At 37.2% G+C, this 15,891-nt stretch overlaps 1 protein-coding gene across 5 annotated transcripts in view; it reads right to left on the minus strand.

Moving 5' to 3' along the window:
* Positions 1-15,891, minus strand: part of CDKAL1 (CDK5 regulatory subunit associated protein 1 like 1) — a 379,245-nt gene that overhangs the window by 99,412 nt on the left and 263,942 nt on the right. For all 5 annotated transcript variants that reach the window (XM_053936121.1, XM_053936155.1, XM_053936129.1 and 2 more), the window contains one exon: positions 6,695-6,875. In XM_053936121.1, coding sequence (XP_053792096.1) covers positions 6,695-6,875 — 181 coding nt within the window. The remainder of the gene's footprint in view (positions 1-6,694; positions 6,876-15,891) is intronic.

Here is a 15,891-nt window from a genome sequence, read left to right on the forward strand (position 1 = left end):
TAAAAATCATAAGGGAACATGGATGTAAATAAAACTACTAGAAAGCAACTTGCTGGAAAATGGAATTAGCTTGGAATACTACAGCAGTTCAGTGAAAAATATGAAGAATTATATTTTGGGTTTTTTTTTCATGGTCTACATTCCCCTCCAGTCTTCACATTTTTAACTCCCTGGTCCCAAAGTTGTCATGAAAATATTCACTCAGGTTTTTATTCTAGTAGAATAGCAAACAGCAAATAGAAGTGTACTGCAGAAAAACAAATTGTAGTACAGAGGTTCAGCAGTCAAACTCAGACATTAGTCAGTCTTGGCTTCTCTTACACACGAAGAACATTCGGCATGTTACACCATGCATTATTGCATGTGCTGGGAAGGAGAGATGTGTCATGGGCCAAGAACCTTTGATACACCAGGAGCAGTTATCACAGCTGCATCCAATTCCTGGGGCATGTAATGCCATTTAGTCACAGCACTTAACAAGGGAGCTCATGGCCACGAAAGACTGAAGTAATAGTACTGCTGAATAAGTGGCATTGTTTCTTTTTCTACTTGCTTTTCTTTCCTTTTCTCCCACCTTATGATCTCCACAGTATTCCTCTTTAATTTTAGAAGAACATCCCTACATAATCCCATTGCATGATCTTTGGATTGGCCACCATTACTCTGACGCAAGAAGTATTCCTGATTCTGCTGTGTCTGTGAGAATTAGAAACAAGATGGTACCTTCTTTTCTGAGCATTTAAATCACATTAAATAATCAAGTCTACCCAAAGCTGCACTCTGTCAACCTTCAAGTGCTTAACAGTGCCATTGGTTCTGTCATGTATCACAGAGTACATGAAACCTTATAAAGTTATTTCTAAATCTGTATCGGACAGCAGATGAATTCTTTCCTTGCTTTAGCTCTGACTCCGGCCTCCCCAAGCACCGTGTGCCCCATTACTCCCCACTAAAGGCTGAAACTTATCCTTAAAGGCAAGAGTGGTTCTCAATTGTCATCCTTCCTCACTGTCTGCTTAGCAGGTAGTTCACCAGCCTTTTCTTTGATGGGATACCTACAAGGTCCACTTGTGCTACTTTCCTTTAGAGCTCTGAACATGGCTAAAGGTGTCCCTTGCACAAGCAATGTTACTCCATTTGTTGTCCAGCTACCTGAAGTTAAAAAATGCTGAAGCAGAGGACAGCTAATATTGCCTGACACAGGAGTGGTTATTTTTCAGTGAGGCTGGGACAGTTTGGCAATATTTGGATAATTTTGAATAGGTAAGAGCACATGAGTTCCCACAGAAGAAAACCTAAAGGAGGAATTAAACATAACACTGCATCTATTGGTACTCAAGAATGCCTATTTCTAGTACTTTGCAGAATTCACATCAAAGAGAGATATGGGGGATCTGCAGCCACTCAGTTATGAAAGGGTATCATGAAACTTCTTGGAGACCTCCTAGAGGGAAGTAAAAGTAAAGCAGTATAAGAAAAATAAGTAGCCATTATAGAATAAAGGCCACAAAAATTCTGCTCCCACAGAGATGATCAAATACAACTTGTCTGGCAGACAACACTGAGCTCTATATTGTGTTATGCTATTCTTATGGGAAAAATCTCCTAGTGCATTATGTACTGCTCATGTAATTTGGAGATATGGGAACAGATATAAGTGATGGTTTGATTAAATGGACTGGGATACAAGGTCTGATCACTGATATTTATTTCTCCTAATAATGGTGAGTGTGCTAACAGTGCGTTAGTTTTCTAACTCTTCAGGGTGACCGAGCACCTGCAGCAGCAGCCTCTGGCCAGCTCTGTATACTCAGCATGATGCCACATGGTATGGAATACCCCTTTCGCCAGCCTGGAGCAACTGTCCCATCTGTGCAGCCTCCCAGCTTCTTGTGCCCCTCCAGCCTTCTTGCTAGCAGAGCATGAGGAGCTGAGAAGTCCTTGACTTGCTATAAACACTACTTAACAACAACTGGACATATCATGTAGTGGTATCAACATGATCCTCATATTAAATCCAAAACACAGCACCATACCAACTACTAGGAAGAAAATTAACTCTATTCCAGCCAAAACGAGGACAGTTATGAAGTTTGCAAATTGGTTATTCACCTCAGTATAGTAAGCACAGTGCTTAATACAACTAATACAGAGTGAAAAAATTAGTAAGACACTTCAGAGGAATTAAAGGAAACATTCAATAGTTGACTGATGTGGTAGTCTGTTATTTTACAGTTTGTTCTCCTGTAGTATGTTTTAATATTCCTTGTTGTAAGTTTGTAGTGGGTCGTTCTCTGTACCCCATTTGGCTTCCCTAATGGTTCAGTCCTGAGTTGTTTACCACAGTTTTCCCCACCAAAATGTGTCAATCCACATGTCAATCCACCTGTATACCTCCCTTGTTCCCTTGTCTTACCCCTGTCTGTCAAAGATAGCACACTCCTATGGTTCTAGAGTGTTCCCTGTCCTTCATCCTTTCCTCGAAGCAGAATTGGGTTGTGGGGCTTGCTCCCTCCCCGTGCTGGCTTCTACTGCGGAGCCCTTACCCTGCACCCCTCCCCTAATGCCCTCCTATTGGTCAAAGGTTGTGTCCTCCCCGTGTTCCCCCCATCCCTACAAAAGTAGCCCCTTCAGGTTCAGACTTGTCACTTGCTCTGCCCCACTTTGAGATTAAATCTTTGGAGACTCAGACAAGTGTCCCTCCCTTATTCGTGTGCCTTGGTTTCCTCCTGCCCTGTGCCTCTGCTGTGCTACCCATGCTGCAGCAATCACCGCCACCCTCAACAGTCTCGGCAGAGACTCAAGGGCGGCCACGCACGTGTCTGCCCTGCGGCCACAAGCAGGACAGCGAGCCGGCCAACCTCCATCCCGTGGCCACTGAGAGCCAGACTCAGACTGACAAAATTTTCTAGCTCAAAGCAACGTAATTATCTGGTGATATAAAGAAAGAGAGAAGGAAAGAGAAAGTGAATATATAATTGAAACCAAATTTCTTACACTATTGAAAATATGTACAGAAAAATTAGAATCCACACTGCAGTTGATAGCAGTGTAATCATGAAGCTGCAGTCACATTACCGCTCTCAAAAGAGCTGCCATCTCCTATTCTCAGTAGAGATAAACCTAATTGTACCTTGCTAAGATCCTTATTTTCAAAATGGCTATTTCCTCATGTAATTTCCAAGTGACAGAAGTCAAGTTGATCCTGATGTGATAATCTCCCCTAATGTTTCAGAAATTGGGATGGACCAAATCATGAGGACAGGGAAAAGAATCTTGCAAGTCCCCACATGAGTAATAGCTGCCTTGAAAAAATAAAGACCAAAGAAGTTATTAAAAACGTAAGGTATTACATGCTCTTAAATTTAGAGAAAAAAAGCAACTTTCACACTTAGAATTATTCTGATCCTTTGCAATGCAGCTAAATATGAGACCCCTACCAGACACATCTGAGTCATGCTCTCTTACATTGCTTATTATTAGTTTAACTAGAATCTGTAATTTGAGTTATGCACTTATCAGCACTAACACTATTACAAGCAAACACAGCAAGGAAATTGAGAAATTCAGATACATAATAACAACAATAGCAGCAGTAACAAAACACAAAGTAGTATTTCATCGTTAACACGTTTCAGACTGAGAATTTTCAACCCACTGGACATAAGGAGCACTCAGACTCATCTCTGAAACAGTGCATTTAGCAGAAGGTGGATAAAATGGGGGCAAAGGAAAGAAAAAAAAATGGGTAGCATTTAAGTTCTGGACAACATCTTGGATCATTTTCCATGCCCATGACTCAGCATTAGAGTAATTGCTTATTAAACAAAAATCATGTTTGTTTTAACTTTTCTCTAAACTGGAAAGAGTATTTATGGTAAGCATAATCTAATTGATGGTTATGAAATGATGAGACCATTCAGACAGATGTCTGATTCTCCATGGACATTTTTTCTCCAGGAGAAATAAGAAAGGCCTGCAGCCTTAGCTGTCTTTTCTGAATTTATGGTGGCAGAACTGTCCATATGGATTAGTGTCATCTACCCTTTTAGCAAAATATCAGTGCCTGTAAGGCTTTCAGTGATAAATTATCTATGTGAAGGGATGTTGACCTACTGATTGTTTTTTCTATTCAGATAATCTCAAATGAGGATTTTCTCCCAAAAGGCAATTATATTTAAGATCATCATCAAAATCATCCACTAAAAATGTAACAGTACTAAATATTACTATGCTTCCTACTCCCCAGATTGTCTCTAGAAGTGGTAAAGTCTTCAAAAAAAGCTAATCTAAAAGGAAACTGACATGACAAGTATGTTATTATTGCAGCTGTGATTCTTGGACAGAATCACCAAAGCCATCTTGAATCAGAGTTGCTGAAGAGAACTCTCTGAAGTGGAGCAGTCTGCAACTAGCAATGGAGTTGTCCATTGCAGAAGTATATAAAAACTGAAATAACATAGCAAATATATTCAACTTTCAGAAAAAAATAACAAAGAAGAAAAGAAGAGTAAGAGTTGTCAAACTTGCTCACTGATTCAACATCTGTTTTTAAACAGTACAGACAAAATTCTTTTCCCATAAAGAAATGCTACGAACAGATCTACTGCAGAGGATACTGTTATGAACATCCTGTGAAAGCACCAAGTTCCCAAGCTCAGACTGGTGATCCAATGCATGCTGAGGCACTTGCATAGATCAGCTGTACAGCAGTGCATGTGCTATTTCTTACCCAATGCAAATGCAACAAAATGCATTCATTAACGTGGATAATATTTCATTAAAAGATGAAAGGGTCAGAATGCGTAACGTGGATGGTTGTGTGCTACTTCCTTTTCATAGCAGAGAAACATAAGTTACTGTAAGCAAGGAATAACAAATAAAATACCGGTCCATTTCTGGTAATGCAGGAAAGACCATCAGCTGCTGTCTAGAAGTAATGTGAATATAAAACATAGGAGATTAGCACAAGCTCTTCCTGCTCTATTTGACTAGTTGCTCTCCATTTCTACTAAGAGATGAAAGAACAAAGGATCTCACAACACAGGATTTTTGCAGGACTACAGGGAAAAAAAAAAAGAAAAAAGAGAAACAAAAATCTATTAATTACAGATTTTCATCAGCCCTGGATTAGAGGCCTCATCTTCTTTGAAGGTTCTATTTCACTGAAAGCAATAAGAACTAGTGTTACAAAAAGAAGGAAGAATGTAAAATTGGGTTAAATTGACAATTACCGTTTTCCAAGTAATACTTCTAACTACAGAACAGCTAATGTTCTTTTAATAATTTATCTCTTTGCAGATTGTCTTCCCTTAAGTACCCAGCTAAACAGAAGTGGGTAAATTAACTTAAGCTCTCTGCACCTCCTGTGAAAATAGCATGCTTAAGAACTTGTGCATAGAAATACAAACCTGAAACACAAACCAATGTTTTGATTTTTAAACTTCCTACCTTCCAAAAATTGCATTTCTGAAATTTTTTTTCATGTATGAAAATATCTAAAAAGCATTCAAGACTAATAATGCAACCCTGTGAGTTGGTTACACTAAGGAGACTACTTCAACAGCAGGTAATTATATTTGAAAACTTACAATTTCCCATTATGAGATAGTCTATAATAAATGAATAAACTGCTCAAGCTGCACTACACTAAACAGCAAACTGAAGAAGGCAGATATAATCTCATTTTATGTCTCCAGCAGCTGACACATCCTATGGAATTCATGGTATATACTGAGAGTAAACAGAGATAAGTTGTTTAACTTTCAGACACATAAGCAAAGGAATACACGTTCTAATATGTTGTTTTGACTTTGTGTTGGTGTACCAGGATACATAAATTGAAAGAAATAGGTTTTTCATTTAAATTGATTTACATTGCTGGTTTTCATCCTAACATTGAAAGGAAATATAAATGTTATTTATGCCCGTAAAAATGATACAGTAATGAGTTGAATTACTACAGGCATCAATCTTGTATACTTTCCTGTTTTGAGATTCAGATTACAAAAAGAACAAATTCAATTTTTTTTTAAATAAATCAAACCATGCCTTCTGATATGATTGCTATCATTATTGCTTATAAATAGCTACTTATATCTAGCAAAATACAATCAAAAGCCATGTACCTTCTTTATTAAAAAAGTTTGGAATTTAAGATGTGAATGTTGGAAGTTAGAAAGCATTGAGGAAGGGAAGGGGAAAGGAGAAAGATTAGATGCAATTTTATTAACGGCCTTTAACCTGCAGGCTGAAGTAAGTAAATAAGCAGTGCATAAGGAGAATCTCAAGAAGAAGTGGCCTGTGAATTTAATATTTGACAAATAAATCAGAGACTATCACTGTTATTAATACTTTGCATAATTATTCACAATAAGCTTGAGAATGCTGGAGTCACATAAGTCTTAAAATGAAAAAAAATATTATGCGTAAACAATCAGCAACTACTATTGATAGTCACTCACCCCAAACTTGATAGAAAGCCGACAAGATCTTCAGTATAACCACTGTATTACCCTTCTTCACAATCTGAACAGTCATTTATTTATGAAAACACATTCAGTGGTCTAGCCTAGCATCATTTCCCTTTCTGGACTGAAAAAATCCTTCATTTGAATGTGGCACGGTTCTGCAGAAAATGTACATTTTCATGTACATACTTTATGTATTAAAGGCATGTGAAAATGTATCTTACCACTGCAGCTGGAACTTGAGGCATTTTTGCAGCTGGGGTTCCTGGACGTGGGTAGAATTGATTAATAAACAAGCTTGGAAACCTGTACAGTTCTACAAGTTTCATAGTTTCTTGAAAATCTTCATCTGTCTCTCCTGGAAAACCACAAATTATGTCTGTAGCAATTGTTATTCCAGGCACTCTGTAAAGGAAGTAGAAAGAAACACTTAACTGAAGACATGTAGAAGTCTTGCTCCCTTAAAAGCTAGTATACACCGACATATAACCTTCAACTTTATCTACAGAAATTGAGACCTACAAGGATCTTGGGGGGAAAAAAGATTTTAACACCATTGCTTGATAATGAGAAATGCATCTGGTGCTCAGCCGAGAGCACAAGTAATAGAAGATACTGCAGCAAATACTAGATTAGAATTGTGACAGAAGAGTGAAAACATCTGGATCAACTCTTCCTTCAATCAAAATCAGAGGTAATCAGCACACCTTGATATTTCTTGAATTCTGATTGCTTAATCCATAAAATGTAAACCTTTTGAGACTCAGTCACTAGAAAATGTCATTTATTAAATGTTTTATAAGGCTGCTACTGAAGTAGAACAGGGTATCTGAAAGAGGGGATTGGCATGTCATATCCTCTAGCAAATTTGAACAAAATTGACTTAGGACCCAAAAATACATCTTCAGTCACAAGTTAACTTTAACTCAGTATTCTAAAACATCAGTCTATGCCTTGCTTTAAAAGGAAAACAAAATACTTAAGTTCACAAATGCACAGGCAATGAGTTCTCTTGTTATTTAAGCAAGGTCAACATTTCCTAACTGTTCCCCTTGGACTGAATATGCAGATCCCTCACACACATCAGGTTAAGGCAGCACAGCTGACAGAGACAGCCCACAGACACAGAAGGATGCACAGGAGAGGGTGAAATTAGAGAACTTGAGTTGAAATTGTGCCACTGTCACCGTCTTGGACACGGTGGGAACATGCCATGAACACTTTCCCAGTAGACACTGGAGCAGCGGTCAGGCCCTGCACCCAGACTGAGCTTTGTGTACAGTGGGAATAATGATAGGCATCCTCTGGAGAGAGGCAGAAACACATAGTGCTCAGTGCTCTCTCCTGACACAGATGAGACTGTTTCCACAATGCAGAGTTCACCCCACACTGCCAGTAACAATGATAAACTGCAGAAAATACTGGAGAAAAGTAAGAACTCTATACAAATATTGGTGGTATCTAACTTGGAACTGGCCCTGTTTCAAATAGGGGGAGTAGATGAGATGTCTTCCAGAGGTCCCTTCCAATCTAAATAATACTACAGCTCTTTTGTAGGCTATAGGAAAGGGAACAGCTGAGAGAGATTGTTTTAGGGGTGAATGGCATAAAGGCAACTGTCACAAGCAAAGTTCACACTTGAGGTTAAGAAGGGGTCTCCAAGACTGTCTCTAACCTAAAGAAATGGATGGAAGGCTTCTCTTCCCCTCATCCAGTTTAGACAATGCAGAACTGTGAATGTCAGTGCATGTAATCCAAGTTACATTAATAAAGCATTCAAATAGCCAAAGAAAACTATAATTTCTTATTAGACACTATATCACCCCAGGAAAAAAAAAATTCTGTGGTTATAGTGAGTGAAGAAACTTGATTTTGAATAACTGAAAGAAAAAATTTTGGACAGAAAATCTACCTGAAACAATGAGTTATACTGGAAAAGGAAAACCTGCTGGCAAAAGATCCCAAAAAAAGGAAGCAGAGAGTACTGTTCTTATTAATTTGATTAAGTGCAATATTAGACCATAGCTTATATCCACCACAACAGCCTTCAGACAAATTTGACTTTGCCTTTGCCTAAAATTGTACATGGTAGTAAATATATTTTAGATATATTTTAGATTTCTTTTCCCCTAAACTTTTTTTTTTTTCTTCAAGTATTGGCAATGAGCTTATATTAATGTCTAGCCCTCCTTTTAGCATGTGTCTGGACATATAGATAGCAGCACAGGAATTTGTCATATATTATTAGAATCTTCTTTCACTTTTTCCTTAAGAAAAATCGCCACCAAAGAAACCAAATTCTATAATTTCCTTTTTGAATCAGACTCCATCATCTGAGCTGAGGTTAAAAGATGGCATTTGAATGACAAATCAAAACCAGTATAAAACTGAACATTTTCAAGGATTTGATCCAACAAACCTAAGTGGGAAGCACAATCTGGATTTTGTGCTTGTGCAGAAGAGCAGAAATCCCCAGAGCTGAGGGCTCAGCACCCTCAGTTACCACTGTTTTCTTAAGATTGACAAACATCAAGATATGAACTTCTGCTTGATATCACGTAACAATAAAACTCCTTATCTTTAAGGGCTGAGTGAAGAGAGCAGCACCATACCCTGCAACATGATTTTTTCATACCACAAATATCTTGTGCAGGAGTAGTAAGCTCATGGAAGAAAGAGTACATTACTTTATAAACCAATGCCACCTAACATCAGCTGCCATTTCTCAGAACACGAACAGAACATTCATTACATTTGACAAAACCATTATAATGAAGTTATTTTATCCATTTTAATGACACTATTGGCAACAGTCAAAGCATTTATTACCAATGGTAGTAGTAATACCATCCTTTATAAAGACCTGGTTGTTTCTATAGCAACATGAATTATAAGGTCCAATCAAGCTAGATACAATAAAATATGCTCTTTTTCTCCATAACACCAGTTGTCATTCAGTTAAAAGGAAATTACATATTTTAAAAATTCATAAACTCTACAAATGTCTGAACTCCATTTGCTGATAAGGTGTTAATTATCTGAGTAATTAGATTTCTTCCTGGATGGAATTATTACACACAAAGAAAAGTCTGGGTACAAAAAGAGAATAAGGACCATGGTGTATTCAGCAACAGCAATTAATTACAGTTCAATCCAGTGTAACTGCCTAAAATATGACATTGCATAGTGCATTTTTATATCACTGCTGATTATATTGTTTAACAAGCAGTTTAAAAAGGGGAGAAAAGCATGAGATTTCACTCAAAGTCCAAAAAGACAAAAATCAAGCTCTTAAAGACTTTTCAAAGCAGCGATGAACAAAAATATGTACAATTAGTTCCACATGTGAAACATAATTTCTTAATGAAAAAAGAGAGGAAAAAGATATAATTATGGAAAAATATAAAACACATACAGACTTGAAAATTAAAGTGACCTTTTCTCTGACAGCTTGAAAGAAAGCAGCACAAAACTCTTCATTACTTCAATTCAGATGAAGTTTAAGAATTGCTCCATCTATGAAATATGGTCAAAATTACATAAAAACAAGTTCTTGTGCATCAGCCAATATTATTATTTTACACCAAATGCTGCTTATCTATTCTGAAGCAAACAAAAAAAACCAAAAAAAACCCAAAAAAACCCCAAAAAAAAAACCAAAAACAAACAAACAAAAAAAAAAAACACAAAAAAACAAACAAAACCTGCTGAACATCCCCTGTAACATTTCTTACATGAACTCATTTACATTTAGCCTAACCATTCAGTTTTCACAAATGTTTTTTAGGGTGTAAGAGAGAAGCTCTACAACATGTTGCTTCTCAGTTGGGATGTTTTACAATAAAACTGTGGAATTTCAGAACAAGATGAAACAGAGGAATAATTAATGCCATGTATAAGATAAAACATCCCTAAAACTTATTTTCTCTCCTATGTCCCTCTACATATATAAATCCCTTCCATCTACTCAAGCAGACTGATGTTTTGCCATTCTGAACTAGACCAGCAATGCGAACCCCATCATCCTGGGCAATTCTGACTACCCAAAAAGAACCAGCTACATCATCTTACAGTGAAGACACATCTGTTTTAGTGTGATGCTGTAAGGGCCAACACACCCATGAACAAGTGCTGACAGCACAGATATTCAAACCTCACAGAAAGGAAGAAAAAGATGTGTTTGAAAGAATACAGAAGAAAAGCAACATCTTACCCTCTACCTAAAGAGGAACCAATTCAGCCTCTGGGGTCAGAGAAAAAAGTCAGATCCAAGGAATTGACTGATGCCTAGAAGTCAAGTCATGGACAAGTGACTTAGAAAGAAGATAAAAGGGATAAAATCTGCCAAAAATAAAATAGTAAGACCACCGCCCCCCCCACCCCATCCCACCTCCATTTTCACAGAGCAATATTTCTAAGAAAAGCAGCAGCAAAATTGTGAAAATGTCTAGGATTCACTTGTTACATGGACCATTTCATGTGGTTTTAGGTACAGAAAACATTTCCTTATGCAGTAACCATTACAAACCAAATCCACATTCAGGGCAGAAATTATGTAAAGGAGCTAAAATTATCACCTTCAGCTAGTCACATGACCACTTAAAATTCTTTTACATGATCATATATTCTTCCCACTTCCATTTCAGCAATTAACACTTAAATCAGAAATTACTTAAAGCCACCAACTTGCTCTTAAGCAAGACCAGCTACCTCCATCCCTTACAGTCTAACAAAATACTGGATTAGAATAAATAGCAATAAGAATAAGAAGAAAACACTATACAGTTTTAAGAAGGGTATGAGAACTCCCTCTGTAATCTATAGTAATTAAAGTAAAAAAAATGTGATGACATAACTTCTTGATTCATAAATTAGAAATATGCATTGAAAAAAAGTTAGGGAAAAAAACTAATTTTTATGAAAATAAAGCCAGTCTACTCTGAAATGTTATTTCAGCATCATATACTATTTTATATTTTAGAATGCTTCTGCAGTATAAGCCCATTCAGAGAGCAAGAAATGGTGTTAATGGATGAAATCATTTGAAGATAGGTGAGTTGGTCTTTCAAGTGTATTTACAGAGCCTACCAGGCATCTCAATGTGCCATTTTCTGTTGGAGCTGAAGGATGTGTTTGCATGTTCCTAGTGACCACACACAGTCTTTCAGAAGCCCTTTTCACCCCTCTGCCTCTTTTCTCCATGAGGCCTAGTCTTGTGGGATTTCTGACTTCAACTTAAATCGCTCACTGAGGAGTCACATCAACTGGAGCTAGCACAAGAGAAACAGACTGCTCAGCTGGAAGCACTGCCTAGGAACAACAGGAAACTTCACCCCACTTCCCTCTTGGCTATATGGAGATTAACCTGAGGATTAAGCCATGGAAAAATCCCCATACTTTGAGAAAGGAATTTAGCCTGTTTCTGTTCTGAAATTCTCCAGCACTTCTCTCTCTCTCTCCATGAACTATGAATGCAGCACAGGACAAGATATTCCTAAATTAAGTGTCTGGAGTTGAGGGACTAAACCTGGACATAATTTCTGAATTTCTCCATCCTTTCCCATTTATGATTTACCCTAAATTACAAAATGGATGAACAGGCATCTAATAAATGGATATCCACTGAAAATGTTTTTCTTAGTAATCTTTTCCATATGTGCTTAAAAGTAGTCCAGGATGTGTGAGTTCAGAACCTCTGTGTCAGAAAAACAAGTTCTTTTGAATCCTCATATCAATTGCTAAACTGATTTACATATGGAGTAAAACTGGAAAGTACCTTGGTTAAATGACAACAGGCATGTGATAAACACTTCTGTGTAAAGTCTCTTAAATGATAACATACTGAGCCTTTTGGCCATATATAAACTAGACTTTGGTAAGACACCTTAATAAAATGCAGCTATATAGATCAAGAACATTAATATTTAAGAAAATTTATATAGGAATTATATAGGATATAAGAAATTAGCTTATTTAAAATATTTCAATATGTTCTCTATTACTGTGCAAGACAACTCCATGTTGTCTCACAAATCACTTCTCCTTCACCTCAGTTTGGCTGAATTAAAGCAGAAAAGGTAACTATGTTGATACTACATGTAAAAGTATTTAATGGGTTCATTTATAAGCCAACTCACTTACTTTTACTCAACTATTGAGACAATGAATACTATCATATGTTTAAGTAAGTCTATTTTGCTTATGTGTGTAAAAAGCATCATTTTAACACTTCTCTTAAAACTTATCTTCACAGCTTGGATCACATCTCTCTGAAATTGATGCCCAAGACACAACAAACCAGAAAAAGAAATTGTAATTTCAATGCCATATTGTTTATATGCTTGGTTTGATTAAAAAATAATAAAACAGACAAACAAAAGCCAGACAGGACCAAAAATAAAACGTCAGCATATTTCTTCTGAGTATTCTTGCAAATTTCCCTGAAGGAAGGTATGTACACCTGGGAGAATAGTTGGCAGAGCCATTAAATCCTACCAGTTGCTTTGGAGGTGGTTCATAGTGAAACACTTCAAATTTCAAAGGCAGCAGAACCTACATAGTAAGTCCAGCCTTGCAGCTACAGAGTCAGAGGATATATCCTGCTTTTTGCATTCCACACCTTACAGAGCACTTGAGGCTGCTCCTGGTGGTGATTCCATAGAGAACACATTACACCTTTGGGATCTGCAGCAGTGTCCAACAGATTTGTAAATGCAGCTTAATGTGTTGGGTTTGAATTGGGAGTCATTTGTGGTTTTGATCTAAGTCACTTTAAACAGGCTGTTGAATTGTATCTGTGATCAAGAAGCACAATCCAACAGCTCTCAAGAGTTTAACTGAGAGTGAGAACAGGTATTTTTTAATGACTGTTCTTTCCCAACCCACCTCCTGCCCCCAGAAGAGCTCTTTCAGAAACTGGGCTGAATGACACCTGGAGGCAGCAAGCAGACCTGATTTCCAGAACTCAGCTTGAGAAGGTGTAGGTGAGGAGGACTCTGTGTGAGCAGGGACTGGGCTGTCCCTTGTTACCAGGGAATAGTGACCTAGATAAAAAGTATATCTCATAATTAGCATGGCTTACTGCCTGAGGATGAAAGAGTACACATGGTTTTACTCACTTCAAACAATTATCATGAAGGTTGCCAGAGCTCCTACTAGATGCAGCCCAAATGGTTTAGGAGAAGCATTATAATACTTCCCATTATCAATTTTCCTTTAAAGAACAAACTAACAAAAAAATAAAATCAACCCCCCCAAAAAAGCCCCAAATCAAACAGTTAAGGCTTGGACCAACTTAATTCAACTATAAGGTGTTCTACACTCCCCATAAACAAGAAACATTTTATAGAACTTCATTACAGATTTATAACTTCAGATCATTATTGTTTTATGATTAAAAAATGAGTGACTTAAGACAAAAAGCTCAACATCCTTAAACTTCATTTCCATTCAATCTCTAATAAATACCATCTGCTGTGTACTTTAGGGATATAATACCCGTCAAAAACTCAGCCGTATTATGAGAACCAGCACCAAGTTGATCTGAAATGCATATTTGAACAGATGTGTTTAAATTACATCTCTCCGTCTATCCACACACATAAATTCAGAATAAGCATGTGTTGATTTAAAATGCATAAAAAAGGGATTTGGAGATGCATCAAAAGTGAACAGCATCTCAATGGATCAAGGCTTGCATTACTAAAGGTCATCCCTAAAAATAAAGTTTGAATTTATTAAGGGTTGCAACAGGGAACTGTTCTTGGGAACTGACTTAATGTTTGCTGCACTAAAGCAGCCATTGAAATTACACTAATTTTCTATGACCCTTCACATTTTAACATTAGAGCTGTCAGGCATGGTCAGAAATAATAGGCTCTCAGCCATGAGTAGCAGAGAATATGATATACTTTTTCTCAGTCTGACACAATGCTTATCACCAATACTAAACGTCGTGGGCTCTGAGGACTCATCCATGTCTGTTTCAGTGACAGTCATTTAGCTCTTCACTCTGACACAGAAATCAGGCATATAAAACAAAATGATTAGCATGCTTTTTTGGCATGATGAAACCAAATTAAAAAATTGCAAGCAGGGCTCCATTAACAAATGCTAATTAAAAAAAGAAAAAGAAATATTTCTGAATGTGTCTTTTTGCCAATCTATAATCTGCAGTCCTGCAATGTTTCAGGGATCTTGAAAATAAGACATACTGGTCCAGAGGTCCATCTAAGCCAGCAATCTAATCCTAGCAATAGGCATCAGAAGTAGCTGAGGGAAGCATTTTGGATGTTGAGCCCCCCCAGAATCCCTTCGCCCTTCCAACTGGGTTTTGTGAGAAAGATATTTCTGTAAGCAGCAGCTCCTGATGGATTTCTTCTCCATTAACTTGTCAACAAGTCTCTCCTTGAATCTAAACCCCTCCATAGCAAGACCACTTGAAAGAAAAAAATCTCCAGTGAGCCTTCCATTTGCTAATTCCATTTGATGCCCCCTAATTGTTATGCTGGGAGAGACCAGTAACAACTCTGTTCACCTTCTCAGTGCTCTTTATGATTTTATTGACCTCTCTTCTAGTCTCTCTCAATTAGCATTTTCCAGACTGAAGAGTCTTTAATTTCCGTTGTGTGAAGATCTACCATACCTCTGATAAACTCCATTAGTCTTTATAGTAACATTGCTCATTGTAACCTATCCTTTTTGAGAAGGGCATTGACAGCATGTAACAATGCAGGCACAACAAGCTAAAAATCCCTTAAAATAGTTCTAGAATTTAGATAAATTATCTACTTTTAATATTTTTCTTTCAGATTTTGGTTAATTTGTTTTCTAGTAAGCAGATAGCAAAAAGTAATGGACCTTACACAAGGTAAGGGGCAAGAGAGAAATAAGTTTTAGAAAATAAATAAGCTAGAAGTAAAAACAAAAAGAAGGCCAAGCACATTTCAAAGACAGGACAAAGTCAGCAATGTGGTGGTAAAGGGGAACTGAAGATGTTGTCAAAGGAGGAGTAGTAGTATGACAAGTTGCAAGACTTTAACAGGGAATGTAAGATTTCTATCTGAAGCAAAACCAAGAACTGATCAAGAAAAGAAACTGAGGAAATAAAATTGCCAATGGGATAGATGTTTTATTCCAAGGTGTTGGCTCAAGATCGTTTATATTAATAACTTTTGCAGCACAAAGTAGAGAATGGCAAGACATACATTAAAACAAAGAAGATTTTGAAAAAAGCATGCACAGTCTGAAAGCGTTCCCCCCAAACAGCTGATAGATTTAAAAGAAACACAATTCTTTCCCATCACAACCTATACAAACAAATTGACTGGTTTCTGTCTTACCACTTTTTGTGAGAAATCATCACACAAAAAATTTTCCAGTTGCAAACATCAACATGGAAAGGATCACCACTGAAGGAAAC

The sequence above is a fragment of the Vidua chalybeata genome, chromosome 1 (genome assembly GCF_026979565.1).
Source record: "Vidua chalybeata isolate OUT-0048 chromosome 1, bVidCha1 merged haplotype, whole genome shotgun sequence".
Lineage (NCBI taxonomy): Eukaryota > Metazoa > Chordata > Aves > Passeriformes > Viduidae > Vidua > Vidua chalybeata.